Source organism: Eublepharis macularius, chromosome 5, assembly GCF_028583425.1.
Source record: "Eublepharis macularius isolate TG4126 chromosome 5, MPM_Emac_v1.0, whole genome shotgun sequence".
NCBI lineage: Eukaryota > Metazoa > Chordata > Lepidosauria > Squamata > Eublepharidae > Eublepharis > Eublepharis macularius.
Genome location: NC_072794.1, coordinates 139864772 through 139886877, shown reverse-complemented (window position 1 = coordinate 139886877; position 22106 = coordinate 139864772). Strand labels below are relative to the sequence as shown.

Genomic DNA, 22106 nt, shown 5'->3' with positions numbered 1-22106 from the left:
GATGCTATTTGGCAAGTTCGCTTGGAAAATTGTGGATTTTTGCGTGCATGCGCGCGCACACACACACACACACACGAACATACAGCTTTTCTTAGCACTGTTTTTGTTCTAGTCTTACTTGAACAAAGTAGACTCCACCTAAAATAACGAAGCCAAACTTGAACTGTATACAAAATATTAGAGCACCTTCAACTTTTTTGGCTAATATTTTATTTTCAAAGTCAAACAGAGTTAATCAACATAACATATACAACTAGAAGAAACAGACAAAAACCAATAGGATACAATTTGGGGACTCATCACATCTTTAATGCTGTGTCCTTAAGTGGTATGAACGGCACCTTTTGGTAACCATCTCTAAATAATCCATCCATTACAGTGCAAGATGTTAAAATTAGTTAAAATTCATGTTAGGGGACCTAAATATCAGGAGAGACAAACAAAATAGGAGGCACTTGTGGGATTTTTTAAAAAAAATGTACCAATATTTCAGTGCCTTGAAAAGCATAAACTTAGCAAGACAAAGCACCAGAAAACATCAATCTTTTTTTAAAAAGTACCACAGACTGCAGAATTAAAAGAACTTAAGTGCAAAGAAAATGCAGTTCTCAGGACTGTGCAGACAAAACATAAGCTATGTGGATTTGCACCCTATGGTGCGATTTTAGTATCACAAGCCATGTGTCACCTGCCATGCAAGTGATTATTCTAAACGGAAATTAAAATTCTTGTAAGTGTTCAAAATGGTTGGTGACTGAAGCAGTTTTGTGTATACCAGCACTCATGATGCCATTTGCTTAGAAGCAGTCATTTGATGAATACAGTGCAAAATCTCTGAGGTTTATTAGGCTGGTGCTGATCTGCCGTCTAGGTTTAAGGTTGCACCTCATTGGGCGGCAGCCTGTGTAGTTTTCAGCCACATTCCCCCTTCTAGAGAGCATAGAAACCATGTGGTTAAGCTTTGACCGGATGACAGAGTAGTGGAATTCCCTCTCCTTATTTAGGTTGCGGAAATAATCAGCTCGGTGGCTACAAGGGTAGTCCAGGGACCTAAGAGATGTTAATGAGCCAACAGAACTTGCCCGTGAACACTGGGAGGACAAGGAAGAAAGAGACCGTGAACTAGAAGAAGTGGACATGGACTTCCTGTAAACCGGAGAAGCTTCTTTAGAAGTGGTCTTCCTGTAAATTGGTGATGCTTCTTTAGAAGTGGACTTCCTATAAACTGGAGATGTTTCTTTAGAAGTGGACTTCCTGTAAACTGGAGATGCTTCTTTAGGAGGCACTCTTGGATCGGGTATCCTCTGAACACATACTGTCTGATCATGTACCCTCTGATCGAGGGCCACTTCTGAAGCTTCATTCTTTCCCGTCTGGGTCATGACTGTCTTGAACATAACTACTGTTTGAGTACCCACCATTCTAGATCGAGCAGTGGTTTGGGTGCCTGCTGTTGCTACTGAAACACTGGTTTGTGTGGCAGAGTTAAATACAGTCACTGTGGGCTTCTCTTCAAAGGGTTCAGTCTGTGTTGATTGACTTTGTCTTTCTTTAGGTTGTTCTGGAGTGTCAATACCATTTAGAAGGCCCTCTTCTTCGCCAACGGAAGAACCATCAAGGTGTGGCCGTTTCGCACTCACCCTACCTCCTTTAGCTACTTCTTTCTCAAGCATTTTGGGAGAGCATGACAACCTGGCAAATTCTGCTCTCAGAAGGTTACCCACAGTGAAGTCTTTACATGGGGTGCTCCTGTTCGTCAAGTGATCGAGAACACCACTGTTCTTACAGATGGATGGCAACTTTGTATTAATAGGTTTTGATTGTGCATAAAGGATTCGGAATTCCAGATCAAAATGTTCAACTACTTGGCCTGAGAGCACCAACAAGTTACTGCTGTTCAGCTTTCCATCAGTCCACGTGAAGCTACAAAGGGAAAGAAAATAAGAATGAATATTATGCTATGACAAATCAGAGCATTAATCCTTACGATTAGCTCTCCAAATTTAACATTATCAAAGGTGGCAAAGAAAGTCTCCTACCTGCTGACTTAGATGCTGCAACACAGCACTATTTTGCAGAGCTTCTATGAGCTCGCTATGGACTGATGGCAACTGGCCATTTTGTTGGTGTAGATTTTAAACTTGTTTGTTTTGTATATACTTCTGCATGTTTTGTAAACTTTTTGAGGCATCTGTTCTCAAGGAGGAAAGGAAGGATATAAATATTTTAACCAATAAATAGAAATAAATTGGGGTTCTGTGATATCTTACTCAAGGTAGCAAGGTAGATAGCCATCATTCTCATTTCTCAAGCAATGAGTTAAGGCTGAGAGTATATGACTCATCCGGGAATATTTAATAAGTCTGAGTTAACTGTGGTTTGAACTCCAAATCCACACCCACCCTATTTACTAGTGTGTGTAGAACAACTGACTCCGGGGATGGGGAAATAGTTGTAACTGGTACAAGAGTTTATCAAGATTCCCAGATAAAGGGACCAATGTCAAGGAATTAAGATAGGCACCCACTTTTTTAAAAATCCAATTTCAATGTCATATAGTCTTTTAGGAAGAACATGTTTCCTGACACCATTTACTCATTTAATTTGTGTTATACCAACATTCCCATAAAGTGCATCATCATTTTAAAATGAGTAAAAAAGGCCAAGATATACAGTGAGTTTCCATACTGAACTGTTGAAGTCAGCCATGACTTCAGGTGTCCAACAGTGCCATCCTGTGCCGTTACACTGTTCTAACCCTTTGAAGTCAAGGGCATAGAAGGGCATAACTTTGCTTAGAATGGCTCTGCAAGTTGAAATACTTTCACAGTATTTAACACAGAATTGTATAGTAGAAACACAACAGGCATGGTGTTACTTACCTGTAGGAGCCTGTAGTTACTTTGATGCCATCAATTAACATGAACTTCTCATGGACACTCCCAATTATTTTGGCTCCTGATCTTGCATAATAAGTGTTCCCAGCAATTGTTCGGACTCTCATAAGCTGTTAGCAGAATGGGAAACATTTTAGACAAAATAGCAAGGAAATATTGTGAACCAGAATGTTGGATGGTACAAGCCTATTTCATTTGGGACCTTCAGTCCTTCCTTCTATTCAGTGTTTTGGCTTCAGTGTCAGAATACAGTGTTGTTTCCCAATAGTTACTGGCCTGGTAGCATCAGTAGCCAAACTATGTACTGTTTGTTTGAAGGACAGTTGATATATAACATATGCCTTTATGCGAGGAGCCCCTTGGCTCGCACTGTAAGTCAACTACTGTTAGTACCACTTCCAGTAACTCAAGGATACACTGAACTAACCAATGAATCTTATGTAGTAGACAGATCTTTCAGTACAATTAAATCTCTTCCCTGAACACGTGAAACCATGCAATATACAAAGTCAGACTATGGGTCTGTTAAGGTCAGTACAGTCTGGTAATGGCTCTCCAGGATCTTGTGTGGAAGGCTTTCCTATTATCCACCTGACTGGAGATGCCAGGAACTGAACCTGGGACTTTCGGCATACAAAGCAGATGTTCTACCAATAGAGTACAGTCTCTCCCCTAACATTAACGGCAGCAGTGAAGCCATGAGTTGTATTATTATAATTACCTTACGGACAACTTGCCAGGTCTTCAGTGTGCTGACTTCCCATGTAATTACTAGATTTATAGCCTAAAGCAGATCTATTCACAGTTAAACTAATGCACTTCATGCTTTGTGGCACACTAGTTATAGACTTTAAAAAAGCTAAGCAGGGAAGGTAGATATTCAAATACCTCCTTACTGTTGCACAAATAAGAACAACTCTGTTCTCTCTTTTGTGATGCAGGCTCAGGTCCACATATGGGAAACTAAACTATAGAAGCTAAACACCATCAAAATGTTCTGCTAACACTAGCTTCTTTCATACCTCTAGTCACCATATTCTAGTGCTTCAAATTCATCATAGGGATCAACAGGTGCCTCTTTGCCAATATCTGCTACAGATACCACCTCCTCCTTACTGTGGATGCTTATGTCTTTGTCAAATAACTATAGATATTTAAGTATTCCTTGTTTTTATCAAGGCCATGAATTGTACAAGGTATCTGGCTGGCAGGCTACAGAAAAGGCCCAGGTAAGTTAATAAAGGCATTTTGCCTTGTGCAGAATAGGTGTATTTTTTAGATCCATTTCTGGCTGTAAAAATCCCACTTATGAGGCTCTGAGAGAAAGAGATTCCCACTTGCATTACAGGGTCTGAAAACAGATTACTCCCTGCCACTCTTCTGGTAATGTCAGAATTTGGATCCCAACACAGCCACGTTTCTATTGCAAGTACGATCTTAGGCACACTCATCTGACAATGGAAGATCTGAATGGTAACCTATGATTCCCCCAAATAAGTACGGCAGTGGATCCCCATCCTTATCATGTGGCTAACAGTAAAGCTTCTCTTCCAGGAACAATGTTGAAACTGAGTACGTGGACTACTGAAAGTGTCTATCATAGAGACACTTGTCATCGGAGGGATGGCTCGGGGGAGTGAGTGCTTTTCCTGCTTGCTGAAATCTCTCTCATTTCACATTGCAAGATACAACTTCCATGTCTGCTGAAAAACCTCCATCTCCAGTATTCCTGAGAAGCAAATGGGTTGTAGGCACATTTATCATTTCTTGGAACTTCATCATCAGAATTAGAATCCCTGAAACCAAATTATTCTCAGAATGCTCCAAGCCTACAGCAACCTTCCCACATGTCCTTTTAGATATTGTGCTACGACCTTCTTGCGGAATGACAGATAAATCCGGAAGCTTTCAAGGACAATTTTGTTTTAAGAGTCTATTAGGGCTTTAGGAAGTTGATTAAGTCAGCCTGCTATGCAGACTCAAGGTTTTCTTGAAGTCCTGGGTTTTGAGAACCAGGCACTGGTGGCTTCAACGAGAATTTTGGAAACAGTGTACCTGTAGCAGACAATATGGCCATCTGGACTGACTGCTCTACCCTTTTTTGGACTTTTTTTTGGCAAACATCACTAGCCTTCACCTGAACACATAAGCAAATAATGATGGAGGACACAAACCAGTGGAAGTGGCCTTCTACCAGCAGCATTTTTTGTCTTCCATTGCACTGCAGACTCCAGCTTTGCCCACCATCCTGTTCATAATGGCTCCCTGACTTTGGGAGCTGTATTTTGATTAATTCACTGGGCTGGGGAAAAGCAGGAAATACCTACCCTGTCAATGTCTCATTAGTTTACTAGACACAAGACAATGCCCACACACTGCAATGTTTGGAGTCCCTGCTAAGCCAAAAAACTTAAGATGAAGACTTATGAAGACTGGTGGTCATCTTCCCATGGGCAGCTGAATGGCAAATAATGTTTTATGTCCATGATCCTGTCTACAATGTCGAGAACAAACTGAATGGGTGAGTCACTAGGCACAAAAAATGCTAGCCAAAGGAATGGTAAATAGTATCTCACGCTCAAAGCTCTAAAAACTTCTATTCGATCAACAAGGTGTCTCCCCTGCCAGGTAAGTATTCGATCTGCGCAGATTATATATGCTGAGACTACAAAGGAAAGCAATGGCAAAACTCATAACTTGGCATCAGGTAACCTATAGTTACCAGTTCCCCTCTTATCAAATAAAGGTATTTTTCAACTTACATATTCCTGTTCAGGACAGAATTCTAGATTTTTGCACATTTCCATGAAGTGACAAAGAAAGGCTTGATCCAAAAGGATGTAGACAGGAACCAGCCTTTTTCTGCAGGCATCATGGAGGTCGTAGAAGATGTCCATATCTGTGAAGGAATCCATAACAATAGCAATGACCTGGGGGATAAAACAGAATAAATATACTGAAGTTTATTTTATAGGTTTTCATACCAACAAAGTAAAACAATATCCCCAAGCGTAACAGCCGGTATAGCTACTGTTTTTTCTAGAGATTCCTATATTTGAGAACTCTTGCCCTCTCTGTGACCAGCCACTTAATAGGATTCTTCCAAATCCCTCCACAGTTTAGCAAAGGCCTACCAGAACCACCACATTTCAACTTCTGCTGTACCTATTAATATACAAAGTATCATTTCATTTCAGGCTTGACAATCAAGGAAATCATCATGAGCCCTGCCATTTAACCCTCCACCCCATCCCAACTTCAGCTTCCATAATACTCTCTATAATCATAAGGACATGTATGTGCACAGATTGTGCTGGATGAAAGCTCTAGTGTGTCCCTAAAGGACATTTCAGTTGTTGATTCTGCACACGTTGGATACTGCACTTCAAATCCTCTTTATGTCAGACTGTGGCTAAATAAGGCACTCACTACAGGGTTCCCTTTAGAAGCAAACACAAGTCCATTGTTTGGAAAAGGAAACTTTACTGCAGAAAAGGTCCATTATAGTCCACTGTCCTGAATAGGAGAATCAGGATGGTACATGATCATTGTTACCAATGAAGAGCAAGCATAAGATACAGAGTAACAATACCCATCTGGATCAGCCTCCCCCCACAGTTCTCAAAACAACATCTCTCAGTCCTGGGAAGCTGCTCTCCTTCAAGGCCAATGCTTGGTGGAACGGTGTTAGACAAAACAGTCTCCTCCGGTGGGAATGCTGCTTGGGAACTGGTGCACCTGGGAAGAAAACACTCAAACACTAGAAGCATTAGAAAATGGAGTCAGTACAGTTTAGATATACACTGGACCTGACACTTTAGAGATCATTTGGAACAGAATTTTTCATGTGTGAAACAAAAAATCCATTTCAAAACGATTGCTAAAGTGCATTGAAAGTGCATTATCCCATGTGTGTGGAATCAGCCCGTCTTCTCCCCCAACTCCTAATCCCATCATCCCTAGCTATTAAAGTATAAACACCTGCATGTCCATCATGTTCTATACTAAGCATGTGTCTATCCCTCTATCTCACCCCGTTGTATTGTTTGAAAATTTTACTACACCGAGGTGAGTGTTAACTAGCTCTAAGGAAGACAAATGCTGTGACCATGACAATACACACACAAAATTTTAAAATGTTCTTCCTCAATGCTGCCAACTATTCTTTTTAGATCTACAGGAAATTTGAGTTTAATGCAAAGGGCCTAGGAGGGAATCACTCCCTTCCCTCTTATTTCTGCCTTAGGATCTTGCAAAATCTCATTTCTTCAGATCCTTTGCCTTCCTTGAAACTGGTAAAGAATCGCTTAATCTTGGTGTAGTAAAATTTTTATACAGTAAGACTGTGGGTGACAAAGCACACAATTTACATTCCTGCTTCATACCATATTTCCCCTAAACTCTTTCAATGAACACTGCTTTACTGCATGATAGAGGAGATGGCAGAATGAAAGACTATTATTGACAATGTGTGCACAAGCATATATATCTCCTTTGACTGCAGACTATTACTACAGCATCACTTCTATGTTGCCCACTTAGCAGCCAGCATCTTCAAGTTTTAAGCAAGACAAGAGCTGCTCAGATCAATTCTACAACTGGATTTTTTAAAGGGGGTATAAAATAGTAATAAAAATCTGTTCCCATAACCAAGAGGATACATGAGTTTCAGATCCTCCATTTCATTACCATAGAGCCCTTCATGTATTTCCGTGGTTCGTCATCCTTCAAAGCCTTTTTCCAATGAATCTCATTTCAGTGCCACAACAAGTCTACAAGCACATTATATTGCTTAATCAATAATATTTAGACTGCAAAGTCTCTGGGGAAGGGACCATACCACTCGCTTCACTATTTTACACATGGTACATTGCTAGCATTTTGACTTTAAATACTTACAGAAGTACAAAGAATTAGAAAAGATGGGTGTGAAAGACAGGTAATGAAGTAAGCAGACAGGAAGTCAATTGATTCATTTGAAATATGGTGCTGAAGGAGAGTTTTCCAGATACCATGGACTGCCAAAAAGAGAAATAAGTGGGTTCTAGATCAAATCAAGCCTGAATTCTCCCTGGAAGCTAAAATGACAAAATTGAGGCTGTTGCACATTGGTCACATCATGAGAAGACAAGACTCGCTGGAAAATATAATTTCTTATAATGCTAAGAAAAGTTGAAGGCAGTAGGAACAGAGAAAGACCAACATGAGATGGATTGACACAGTAAATGAAGCCATGGCCTTCAGTTTGCAAGACCTGAGCAAGGCTGTAAACGATAGGAAGTTCTGTAAGTTGTTAATTCATAGAGATACCAGAAGTCAGATGTGACTCAACAGTACATAACACACATTGTAATTTGAACATAGAATCATTTCTGTAGCAATTTAGACCCTTGGCCTACCTATCCCCTTATTATCTACTCTGAACAGCAGTGGCTTTTAGCGCATCCTTCCCTAGTCATGCCAACCAGGTCCTCTTGACTGGCGATGCAAAAGACTGAATGCAAGACCTTATACACAGCATATACTTTGCTACTGAACTACTAGTGGCTTTTCTAGTTCATGGGATCAGGTAACAGGCAATGTGAAACACCCGCCTAAGGCTCTGGACAGATGCCGACACAGTAGACAATACTGACCTCGTCTCTTGTATATGGCATCTTCATGTACTCAAGTATTGGCCCTGCTTATCAGAGGTCCAGCAAGGTTGTTTTAAGCCCTTCTTTCTCAGGCTCTGTAATCAACTCTCGAACAGTGCTAGATACACTTACGACTTTATCAGGCACCTAGTTTTTAAAAATAGTAACAACGTGCAGCCCTTCTGTACAGACTAGTGCCCACTTAGAGTGATGAAAAAAGTCAGTGTTATTATTACCCTCACAATACAGTTTGGGAGTTAGGGCAAAGAGGAGTGGCTTACCCAAGGCCACTGACTGAGCTCAAGGCAGTAGTGGGATTCAAACCAGCAGAGTGCTGACTCGAAGCCTGTGATGGAATGCAATTTAAAGAAAGGTTTCCACAGTGCAGCACTCAGAGATGGAAGGGAAGGCGTTAATAACTGCTTGAAGCAGTTTGAGTGATAGGCTGCTCACCCCACCCCTTTTCTCTGATTGGCTAGTCAGGATGACAGTTGGTACTGACAGGATTTTGAGTACAGCTGAGTGGAGTGTGTGATAGAGTCTGACAAGGAGGGTCAGACAAGTACTCCTCTGAAGTGAGGGAAAATATATCAGTTGTCCTAACTGTAACATTTGTGCTTTGAGAATTCCAATTATTAAAGCCAGCACAAACTGAAAGCCATACACAGAACTGGATGTGTGTGTTTTTGGCAGTGAGTGGGTAGTAAGTGGAGACTCCCATTCAAGCCAAGTGGATAGGGTTATACTTTCTTAGGTGAAGAATTCCTGCCCAGAAAGGGGTCTTGCTCTAAGGAGGACCCCAGGTCTGTTGTAAAGGGAAAACTGTATTGAACTAACATTTATTTTATTTTTTTTATAAAAAATTTTATTGGATTAGACACACATAAAATTTATTACAATCACATTCCCTTAAATTTTCCAATTCTAACCCCCTCCCTTTCCCCCCCTTTTTTTGACTTCCAACAGTTTTCCAACCCCTTGTCTATTCTCCCTCTACTCATTTCAAACTTATTGTACTTATTATAATATACTTTCAATCTCTTCTAAGCTTTTCTATAGTAACATAGTGCTATCTCTAATTTCCTTCCCAAATGGGTAAAAGTATAACAATCTTAACTTATCTTTTTCAATCATCATCATCATCATCATCATCATCATCATCATCATCATCATCATTTTGGTATTCTGTACTCTATCTTACTCTTTCTAAGTACTTCAAAATGGGACAAACAATTTGTCCCTTTTTATGCATAACTTCACATACTTCTATAAACATTGCATACATTTATTATAAATCAATCAATTTGACTTGTACTCTATATGTTACTCTTTACTTTCTTTTACATGTCTTGTCCTTTTTGATTAACTATTTTCTCCATTATAAAACTACACAACAAACAATTCATGTACACATTCAACAAAAGTCTATCAATTAGAGCTATATTATGTATGCTAATGTATATTAATTCTCCATTGTACAGTTATCTGCTGACTTAAAAAAATTAATTAAATTCTATCCTTATAATCCTTATAGTAGTAACACTATTGATACCCAACTATTCATACTAATCAAATAAAATGATTGCTTAGAATTTTTTCACTTTACTCTCTCCCCCCGGTATAGTCATTCCCCTCTCCTTTTGTTATATTTCAGTAATTATCAAATTGCCACAGTCCTCCCACCTCCCATTTTTTCACCAAATATCGTTTCAGCCTCTCCCAGTCCGTGTTAAACTGTCCCGGGTCAAGGTCTCTCAATTTTCTTGTCATTTTATCCATCTCCGCCATGTACAGCAATTTGTAAATCCAGTCCTCAATAGTTGGCACTTCTTGTACTTTCCATTTCTGCGCATATAAGAGTCTAGCTGCTGCTGTCATGTAGAATAACAATGTCCTGTGTTGTGCTGGAATATCTTCCATTCCCAAGTTCAGTAGCAGGAGTTCTGGGTTCTTATTAACTTGAAATTGTAAAATCTCACTCATTACTCTTATTATTTCCCCCCAGTACTGCCTAGCTACCTCACAAGTCCACCACATGTGATACAGAGATCCCTCATGCTTTTTACATTTCCAGCATTTATTAGATGTATTCAAGTTCCCTAGCGCAATTTTCTTTGGTGTCAAATACCAATGATATATCATTTTGTAGAGATTCTCTTTGATACTGGTGCATGTCGTAATCTTCAATGTATTTTTCCACAAATACTCCCACGCCTCCATTGTTATTTCTTTATTAAAATTTATAGCCCACTTCACCATTTGCACTTTAACTACTTCATCTTCCGTATACCATTTTAACAGTACTTTGTATATCTTAGAGATTTTCTTTTTTTCTTCTTGTAGAATTGCTTTCTCTAAATCTGAGTTCTCCATTCTTATCCCTCCCGTCACACAGTCCGAATAGTAAAGATCTCTAACTTGTCTATATTGAAACCAGTCATAGTTTGGAGACAACTCTTGTTGCGTCCTTATTCTTATTTTAGAAAGTTCTATTCACGTTATCTCCTTGTACGTTAAGCACTGTTGTTCATTATCAACCGTTCTCGGATCTATTACTTCATATGGAACCACCCATATTGAACTAACATTTAAAAGGGGAACATTGTGAAAAACATTGTTACTGAAATCCAAGTATTGAACCAAACACCTCTCATTAATAAGAACTAAGAGCATAGAAACTAAGCTTAAAGGAAGCTGTTTTGCCTGAACCTTAAGGAGTTTTATGTTCCAACATAAAGTTTCACCTCAGCAATTTCATCCCCTGAGTGCCTATATTCCATCCCTGTCTGTTCAATAAAGTTGGTGTTTCTTTTGAGCATTACTCAGCCTTCAGTGCCATTTCATATAAAGAAGAAGAAGGCTCCTATTTTTCTCCTGTCAACTGTCTGGGCTTGGCTAAAAGCCAGAAATATAATTGCTTTTCAGGGTGGAATACAAAAAGAAAACCACAACTAGAGACATGCTACTTGAAGTTGCTCAACCACAGTGAGAAAACTTGGATTTTGGCAGGAAAATCTGCCTCAGAGTGGGAGACTGAAGAGGGGGTCCATCATAGAGCCCAATGACTTAACCACTATGCCACAGTAGCTCCACTGAGATAGCAGACAAAGCTATCTACTGAAACATGGAAGGCCAAAGTATATCAACTAGAAACCGAACTTCTTCTATAGGAGTGGTTATACAGGTATTACAGGTACATTGATGTAGTACGTGGCAGGCATACAAATACACACACACAGTACCACACACTCCAAAATGTGTGAGGTATGCTATGTTAATGTTCAGCCTGACCCACTGCCAATTCTCATAAGAACTGGCTGATCCAGGTTCTCATTGCTACACTCCTAACATTAGGATAATAATTGCATACCCAAGAACTATGTATTTTAATAAGGGTATTGTAGTTGTTTCCCCATACCACCAATTTGGTATATTACCGGAAAAATGTGTAAAGTGAATGAAGCAGGTACCTACTTTGCAAGGCAGCATATATCCTTTTACTTTCAAAGCTGCCCTACAGTAACCCAACACTGATTTATACCTGTAAGGACAGGTTCTGCTTTTCCTTCACACACCCCTCTATTTTTAGGTAACACTTTTAAGTGTTTGCAAGCTATCTTGTTTGGTAGAAGATTTTTCCCATGTACCAATCAAGAACTGAAGTAGTCCAAGGCCACCCAATATGACAGATTAGAAGCATGAAGTTGGAATTCAAATTTGATTTCAAAAAAATTGATCTGCTTGTCTACCCAGGCTACATTTAGCAAAACTCAGTAAAGAGTGTCTGCACATATCCACATAATATCCATGGATCGTCACAAGGAGATGAGGCTCTTTTCTAGCTGCTACTTGTCACTGAAAACCAACTGCAAGCATCAGATATTTTGTACTAGTTAAATGCCATCATCTTTATAGTACCCAGAACTACTTTTTAAAGCAAGCTGAGTTATTTCTTCCCTGTCTTCTGGCAGACACTGAAGAATTCCTTACCAAAAATAGCAGAACATGTCAAGTTGCTAGTAAATTCTAGAAGTTCTGCCATTTTATGTATAGAACAGATTAATAACCAACGGCATGGCCCCCAGATAATCAGAAATCACATTTGTAATAATTTGTCAGCTACAGGGTAGGAAGAGTTCAGCAAGCTAAATTTAAACTTAGTGGACTAACTTCTAAGTAAACATGTTTGGGAGCACAGCCTAAGTGATTTACCATGTCCACCAAGTTTGTGTGTTAAAGTTTCCCTTTTACTGGGTCATTCTAAGGTTAAACCACACCAAGAATGTGGAGTTCAGGTAATTAGAGATAAATCAAGACACTAACTGATAACAATGTCTGTCGTATTTGCACTGAACCTCTAAAACAGTGTAGAAGCTTTTATTTATTTAAAATATTTATGCAGCTATATTTGAGGCCTCTAAACATCTAAACATCTTTGGTACCAGATTCATGGGGCCATCCTAAGCAGTTGTTATGCCCTTGTATTAAAATGAATGGGCTTAGAAGGGTGTAACTCTGCTGAGGATGAGTATCAACCAGTTAAATAAGACAAGCAGTCATCAGATTGTCTTGCTTATCATTAGGTCACATGGTCTCAGGTGTTCTGCAATGCAGCCACTCCTCTCTATTCACAGAAATGCCAACCGACAACTGCCTGCTCCCTTCTCCCATTCCAAGAACATCCACACATCTTTTCTTTTACTGTTAAGAGAAATTTAGCTTTTTCAAGAGCTTACATTGTACAGCAAATAGCTTATAGTGAAGCAGAACAAGAGTCTAAAGCAGTGCTTTTTTTCTGGGGGGACGCGTACCCCTAAACATTTTGTGAATCTAACAGGAGAAAGTAAAAATTTTAAAATGTTGGAATTCCCGCTGAACCAACTCCAAACATATTATGGATATTTATGTGATTTGTTAAGTTTTATGTTGCGTATGTTGGCAACAAAGATGTTTAGTTATATTTAAACTCACTAGGAGCGCTGTTCGTCTTACAAAAAATGGAACGTCTTTGAGCATCGAACACGCCACCGAGATCGCTGGCAAAATCGGTGATCTTTAGGGTGCAGACAAATACAAACAAGTCTTCTCTAAGCCACTTGGAGCTCTGGTAGTTGGAATCTAGCACAGTGATTGGTCAGTCTTGTTGCTACCCCCAATGGCAGCGACCAATTTGTGTATTTGTGTACGTTTTGCGCAAAAAGTTTGTCTATACCAAAACTCTTTGGTTGTGTGCACGTGTCACTATAGAGGGGCTTAGTTGGCAATATTGATACCCATAATTCTCATCACGACAGTCTTCTGATGTCATCTCCTTCCACGGTGAACACAACCTCATGCCAATCTGGAAGTTACTGTGAGCAGTGTAATACGAGGTAATGCATGTTCTTGGTAATTTTGTCCATTGACTGCATTTATTTTTTCCAATTTGAACTATAAAATGGTGATTTTCTTGAGTCAAACTGAGAGTACCCCTAAACATTTTTTTTTAAGAAAAAAAGCACCAGTCTAAAGCCCTTGCCTAGTTGTAAAGTAATTTTGATTAAAGTCTACAGATTCCTATTTTCCAAACAAACGGTAAAAGTTTAAGACCGACTTGCACAGTATGTTCACCTGCTGATTTCAATCAAGTTAACAGAGTTGCAAGTAAAAGAACTCCTTACGCATTTTTAGCATTATTGCCTTTGAAAACGTACTTGGGATGGCCTATGTGGTACTCAAAAACCAACCCAGAAGCCTTAATATTTGATCATATTATATTTCCAGTTTATCACAGCTGAGAAAGTAGACAGCTTTGGTTCAACAGCATCTAGAACTCCATCAACAGACCATGGCTTGGTCATGGAGCCAGGATGAGTTACAGAGAACAACAGCCACATTCAGAAGCAATGAATTCCTGAATACCAGTTGCTATGCAATAACAAGGAGAGTTTTTCCAGAGTTATCTGGCCAGCCACTATGAAAAGAAGGATAGTGGACAGATCTATGGATGACAGGTGTATCATTGGCTGTTAGCCATGGCAACCAAACAAGGCCACTGGGTTCTGAGGTAGGGGGATCCCAATTGTCAGATAAGGGCTGATGTTTGTGAGGCCTCCTTGTGGCCACTGTGGGCAACAGGATCCTGGATCAGAAGGACCACTGGAGTAATAAGCAGAGCTTGCTCATTTATATTTTATCCCTTTAAGAGCCACATCCCTGGACTGGATAGCCCAGGTGAGCCTGATCTCACCAGATCTCAGAAGCTAAGCTGGATTGGCCTTGGTTAGTAATTGGATGGAAGACCTCCAACAAAGACCTGGGTTGCAAAGGCAGGCAATAGCAAACCACCTCTGTTAGTCTCTTGCCATGAAAACCTCACCAGGAGTCACCGTAAGTCAACTATGACTGGAGGGCACTCTCCACTCCCAATAGGTACATAGAAGAGGGAAGTTCACCACGTGAAATTACAATCCCTTTTTCTATACAACTGTTACAAGACAGAAGCCATGCCCGCCGTTGCAACTGGTCACCTTAGTCAGAGACCTACATGTATCTTTGACTCACATGACACAATACAAGCAGCAACAGGTTCTTAAAAGCATAGTGGCAGGCAAGCCCATTGTCAAGATCAAAATTTGTGGCTTTGGGGTGTTTCTACCAGCACAGTCACTGAGCAGAAGTCCCAGGGCTAAGTTAAAACTCAAATATTGACTAAGCTGTCACAAAGCAGAAATAAGCTGTGACTATTTGATTAGTATCATGTCACTCACTTGCTAATTATGCCTTGTGTGATACCTTGCACACCCTTCCCTTTGGTTGGACTGTGAATGACCTCTGCCTGAACATCAATCAGTGCACGGTGTCAGGTCCAGTGTATATCTAAACTGTACTGACTCCATTTTCTAATGCTTCTAGTGTTTGAGTATTCTCTTCCCAGGTGCACCAGTTCCCAGGCAGCATTCCCACCGGAGGAGACTGTTTTGTCTAACACCGTTCCACCAAGCATTGGCCTTGAAGGAGAGCAGCTTCCCAGGACTGAGAGATGTTGTTTTGAGAACTGTGGGGGGAGGCTGATCCAGATGGGTATTGTTACTCTGTATCTTATGCTTGCTCTTCATTGGTAACAATGATCATGTACCATCCTGATTCTCCTATTCAGGACAGTGGACTATAATGGACCTTTTCTGCAGTAAAGTTTCCTTTTCCAAACAATGGACTTGTGTTTGCTTCTAAAGGGAACCCTGTAGTGAGTGCCTTATTTAGCCACAGTCTGACATTTTGTTACCAATCATGTCTGAGTCGGGCCCAGCGGAATCCAAGGTTGTCCCGGACAGGGATCCTTTGTTTGATCCGTATGCGTCTCCCGACAATCAACCTGTGCAACCCGTGCAAGCCCAAGACTCCCAGGAGCTGGGAGCAGCCGGGAACGGAACCGGAGCCTCCACTTCCACCCCGCCTCTCATCGACCTCAGTACTCGGGACGAGACCGAAGCCAACCTCGGGGCAAGGCCGAAAGCGACCGCTCTCCCTTTGATTTCGGTACCCACCCCGTCGGAGTGGGGAGCCAGACCCCGAGAAACCAGAGAGCGTCGGGCAGGTGGACTCCATCCACTAGTTTCGATGGAAGGGCGCCGAAGCCTAGGAACCGTCCCGGAGCTAGACAGCAGCCAACCATGGCGATATTGGAACAGGACGTCCGAGCAGGCGGAGGGGGACACGTCTCGCCGCGGCGCCCTGAGTTGGGATTACTCCGAACTTGTTCCGTGGAAAGAGCCAACGGAGGTCCCTGAACAAAGTTGGGAGCAGATACAAGGTCGCACCTATGCGGTGGATACCAGCATCTCGGCCGTGACGGGTATGGCCAAGGGAATCCTAGCTGCGAGATCGAGAGTCGTCCAAGGGGACCCTCCTCCTTGGGGCCCCTTGTCCCCGGTGAGTGCAACGAATGAAGCTTCCATAAGCGAGCAACCGGGGGCAAGTCGAATGCAACAGTTAGAAGCTAAACTGATGGATATGGAAGAAAGTTTGGCTCATGCCATCCATTTAATTTCGGCAATGGGAGCAGGGGAAAGACTGTCCCCTGAAGAGATGGCGATACAGATAGCTACCCTTCAAAGTGTTATCTCCTATCCGATGGAGGATGTCCAGCAGCGGCCGTCACCTACCGGCGAAGGGGACACCCATCCGGGCGAAACGGGAGAGCAACCCAAGGAACTTCCAGCACAGCAGGAAATTCCACCGAGCAAGGGAGACCCGGTTGAGCCACCCGGAGAGACCCCCACCGAACTTCCTAACCAGGCAGGGGATGCGCCGCCAGACGAGACTCCCGTTGAGAGGCCTACGGAAGGGGAAGAAAAGCCCAGTGATACACCGGTGAGACCCCCTCTTACTTCTCCTATAACGGTCCGGCCGGACCAAGCGGGAGCACACGCGGCTCCATCCGAGGAGGGAGCCCCTCGTCAACCGCGAGACATTGTCCCCGCCGGGCAACCTACGGGGGACGGTCTAACAGCGCCAAGAGGCCAGCCGCTGCTTCCCAGATTAACAACACCCGGAGGGGCAAGCCCGCGCGGCCTTCCACCGGTTCAACCCTCGCCGCTGCGGCCTCTCTCACCTCGACCGCAGCTCATACTGTTGCAGCAGCCCCAGGACCAGCCCGTTTTACCACCCCCGAACCAACCGGGACGGCCTGCACCACTACGACACCTTCAACCCCCTCCTCAGCGGCCGATTTCCACTCTCCCACACCAACCTCCTCCACCTCGACAGCTGCCACTAACGCCTCCCGTGTTACCGGCCAGACCGAGACTGCCGCCTCCTGCTCGCCTGCCACTACAGCCTCCGGCCCAACCAAGACCAACCCCGACACAGCAACCACGGCAACCTCCGCCCGCACAACCAGCCCAACCCCAGCCGGCACCGCCGGTTCAACCGCCACCCGTACAGCCGGCACCGTTGCCCCGACCGAGACTCCAGTTACCTCCTCCTGTGCCTCAGGCGCAACTAAGACTGCCGATGGACTTTTACCCAGCGCCTGCTCCGAGACAGGAACTCCCGATGGGTTGGGTGAAGCTGGAAGCCACCTTCGATGGGGATCCATCCAAATTGGGATTTTTCCTAGTCCAAGTGGTACAGTTTTTCAACCGGTGGGGGCACCTCTTCGGCAGTGAGGCCAGTCAAATCGAACATCTTGGATCTCGTTTACAGGGCAAAGCAGCAGACTGGTATGTAGGACTATACAATGTCGGGGCCCCAGAACTCGATACTCTTCAGGGGTTAGTGGATGCTATCCGAGCGCAATATGAAGACCCCTTAGAAGAAACCCGGGCCCGAACAGAATTGCAAGCCATCAAACAAGGCAGCATGTCAGCAAGAGACTATGTCACAAAATTCCGGCAATTAGCAGCCAAGTGCCCTAGGTGTGAGGAGTCCACCAAGATTATTCTGTTCAAACAAGGCCTTAACCCGAGACTTTTGGACAGAGCTCTCATGCAAGACAATCCCCCCACGTTGTTAGGGTGGATCCAACTTGTTTGCGAAGTAGAAAATCGCATTTTGGAAGTCCGTTTGGTTGAACAACAACAACAAACGGGACAAAGAAGATCATTGACCTTACAGAGGGGAACACGGGGAGCTAGCTACGCCACCCGTGGAGCGAGAGATGCTAGATGGCAACAAGGGCTGTGTTTGCAATGCGGACAGGCTGGTCACTTTGCAGCACAATGCCCTTACCGGCCTGTGCAAAGACCTCCGCTCCAATTACGGCGTCCAACCCTTGCTCCGTTTCCTACGCTCCAACGCCCGACTCCAGCACCACGAGCAAATAGAGGCCGCGGCGCTTCCCAAAGGCCAGCCTCGGAGAGAGGGCTGGAAGCGGAAGAAGTCATGGAATACGATCCCGCTTCCCCAACCGCAGAAGCTAATCCAGAAAGTCCCCAGTCGGGAAACGAAATGGATCTGTCGTGAAAGGACCCAAACGACAGATCCGCCCTAAGCCCGTCCCTGCACGGAACCGGCCGCCTGGGTCCATCTTATTCATGCCAGTGACTCTAATCAACCCAGAGAGGAAGATGCATATTCGGGTGCAAGCTCTTATTGACTCGGGCTGCTCAAGAGACATCATTGCCCCTGCTCTAGTCAATGGACTAGTCCTACCAACTCGGGATCTACAAAATCCAGTAATCTTTGAGCAAATGGATGGTACCAACATGAATCCTGTAACAACTGAAACCATCCCAGTGATCACAGGCATGGGACAACATTGGGAAAAGAGGTCCTTTGTCATCAGCTCGACTGCCAAGTACCCGTTAATTTTAGGCAGCAAATGGCTATGTGATCACAATCCCTACATAGACTGGGCACAAGGATGTATTACCTTCAGTCATACCAACTGCAAAAATCACCGTTGGAATCAAAACTGGGGCGAAGATCCGACTCATAAAGAAAAGGCCCTTCTCACCCAAGAAGAAGTCAACCAAATACCCGAACCGTACTGGCCTTTTCTAAATGCTTTCTCTGAAGAGGAAGCAGATACTCTACCCCCGCACCGACGAACGGACTGTGCGGTAGAAATTTTACCCGGAGCCTCACTGCCCAAAGGACGACTTTATCCCATGAGTCTCCATGAACGCGAAGAGCTCCGGAAATTCATCGACACCAACCTCCAACGAGGGTTCATCCGCCCAGCCGCTAGCCCCCACGCCGCTCCAGTCCTCTTCGTGAAAAAGAAGGATGGGGGACTTCGACTGTGCACAGATTTCCGAGGCCTGAATGCAGTGTCCACCAACAACGCCTATCCTATACCGCTCATCCGAGACCTTCTCAACGTCGTGGCCCAAGGTAAGATCTTTACGAAATTAGATCTAAAAGATGCTTACTTCCACGTTCGTATCAAGGAAGGGGATGAGTGGAAAACCGCTTTCAATACGCCCCTCGGACAATATGAATACTTAGTTATGCCTTTTGGTTTGACGGGAGCCCCGTCCGTATTCATGTCCATGATAAACGAAGTTCTACACGAATTTCTGTACAAAGGGGTGGTAGTGTACCTTGATGATGTGTTAATTTACTCGGACACCGAGGAAGAACATATTCAAACGGTACGAAAAGTTTTAGCCACCCTGATGAAGAATAAGCTGCCCATCAAACTGTCCAAATGTGAATTCCATAAAACCGAACTCACTTACCTCGGGTATTGTATCTCCCAAGAAGGTCTGAAAATGGATCCAGCCAAAATACAGGCGATCCAGGACTGGCAGAAACCCACCACCCGTAAAGAACTGCAATCCTTCCTGGGTTTTGCCAACTTCTATAGAGACTTCATAGCAAATTTCGCCCAAATCACGCTCCCTTTAACAGACTTGCTGAAAACCAAAGATAAAGGGGACCAAGCTAAAAAACCCTCTGCCAAACTGCAATGGACCCCCGATTGCCAAACGGCCTTCGATTGTCTAAAAAAGCAATTTGTAACAGAACCCATCCTCTCCCACCCCAACGAACAATCCCCTTTCATAGTACAGGTTGACGCCAGCGATACGGCGATAGGGGGGGTTTTACTGCAGAAGGGGGAGGATGGTAGGCTGCGGCCGTGTGCTTTCTTGTCTAGAAAATTTTCGGAGGCGGAAAGGAATTGGAATGTGTGGGAGAAGGAGGCCTTTGCAGTAAAAGCGGCCCTTACTAACTGGAGACATTGGCTGGAGGGGGCGCGATACCCTTTCGAGGTCTGGACGGATCATAAAAATCTGGAGGCCCTCCGAAGCCCACGCAGACTGAATGCCAAGCAATTGCGATGGGCGGAATTCTTTTCCAAATTCAACTTCACTCTAAATTATCTCCCGGGCAAAACTAACTTTTTGGCAGACGCCCTATCGTGCATGCCCCAACATAAGAGCAAACGGGAGGAGACTGTCGACACTGTCTTCTCGCCTACGCAACTTGGGGGCGTGGTGACTACTCGCAGCCGTGCCAAGCAGCCCCTCCCGGCCAACCTAGAGTGGAAATCGAAACTTAAAACTGAGGTGGAGAAGGAGGGGGATAAGGCTCCGCGAAGCAAACTGACCCAATCCCCACAAGGGGATTGGTTAGCCGGGAGCAAGTTTTATGTCCCAGACAGCCTCAGACTGGAAGTTTTGCAGCGCTGTCATGACGCTCCCACTGCTGGACATTATGGGTATCTGAAAACTTTGCACCTAATCCAAAGACAATTCTGGTGGCCGGGCATGCGCAAAGACATTTCCCAATACGTTAGTTCCTGTCCTATTTGCCTCAGCGCCAAAACCAGAAAAGGGAAGCCTCCGGGTCTCCTGCAACCATTGGAAACGCCAAACAGACCCTGGGAAATAATATCTATGGACTTTATCACTGATCTACCTATCTCAAAAGGACATAATTGCATTTTAGTGGTGGTAGATCTGTTCTCCAAACAAGCTCATTTTATCCCCTGTACTGCTATACCCTCCGCTCGAAAACTAGCAGATTTGTTTCTAAAACACATCGTAAAATTACATTCTTTTCCGTCCAAGGTGATTTCGGATCGCGGCGGACAGTTCGTTGCCAACTTCTGGCGGGAGCTTTTGAAAATGTTGAATATTGAACAAGGCATCAGTTCAAGCCACCACCCACAAACCGACGGGCAATCCGAAAAAACAAACCAAATATTAGAACAGTTTCTTCGTTGCTACATTAATTTTCAACAAGATAATTGGGTGGACCTTCTCCCTCTGGCCGAGTTCTCATATAACAACAGTGTACACGCTTCAACGGGGGAGGCCCCCTTCAAAATTGTCTACGGGACTCACTTCAATCCCTTCCCGTTGGATGCCCCCCCCTCCATTCCTCTAAATTGCCAGATGTATCTTCGTGGTGGGGGGAGGCGGCGCAGCAATGGACTCTTATTAAGAAGCACCTTGACAAAGCCAAACTGGATTACAAAAAATACGCAGACCGCCATCGTGCGGCCGAATGGGAATTACAACCCGGAGATCATGTGTATATTTCCACAAAAAACCTAAAACTTGCTCAGACCAGCCGCAAACTCGCTCTGAAATTCCTAGGACCTTTTCCTGTGCGCAAGATAATAAATAAAGTGACTGTTGCTGTAACTCTGCCCAAGAACCTGCGCCATGTGCATGATACGTTCCATGTCAGTCTTCTAAAGAGAGCTCCCACCGACAACAAATGGCACGTCAAAGCTCCACCCATTCCAACTTTGATTGACGACCAAACACACTATGAGGTGCAACAAATCTTGGACTCTAAACTCAAACGAAATCAGCTTTTTTACCTCATTAGATGGAAGGACTTTGATTCTGGTTACGATGAATGGGTGAACTCTGCACATGTTCATGCTCCTAGATTAACCAAGGCTTTTCATACTCGCTACCCATATAAGCCAGGGGGGGATCTGTTTTAAGGGGGGCAGAATGTCAGGTCCAGTGTATATCTAAACTGTACTGACTCCATTTTCTAATGCTTCTAGTGTTTGAGTATTCTCTTCCCAGGTGCACCAGTTCCCAGGCAGCATTCCCACCGGAGGAGACTGTTTTGTCTAACACCGTTCCACCAAGCATTGGCCTTGAAGGAGAGCAGCTTCCCA

The 22106-nt window shown here is 43.6% G+C and overlaps 1 protein-coding gene across 1 annotated transcript in view; it reads right to left on the bottom strand.

Moving 5' to 3' along the window:
• Positions 1–203: 203 nt before the first annotated feature.
• FAM83D (family with sequence similarity 83 member D) overlaps positions 204–22106 on the bottom strand; it is a 30706-nt gene continuing 8803 nt past the window's right edge. The window contains exons 2-4 of the mRNA XM_054981979.1: positions 5660–5827; positions 2883–3007; positions 204–1923 (exon numbers count right to left, since the gene is read on the bottom strand). Coding sequence (XP_054837954.1) covers positions 798–1923; positions 2883–3007; positions 5660–5827 — 1419 coding nt within the window. The 3' untranslated portion in view covers positions 204–797. The remainder of the gene's footprint in view (positions 1924–2882; positions 3008–5659; positions 5828–22106) is intronic.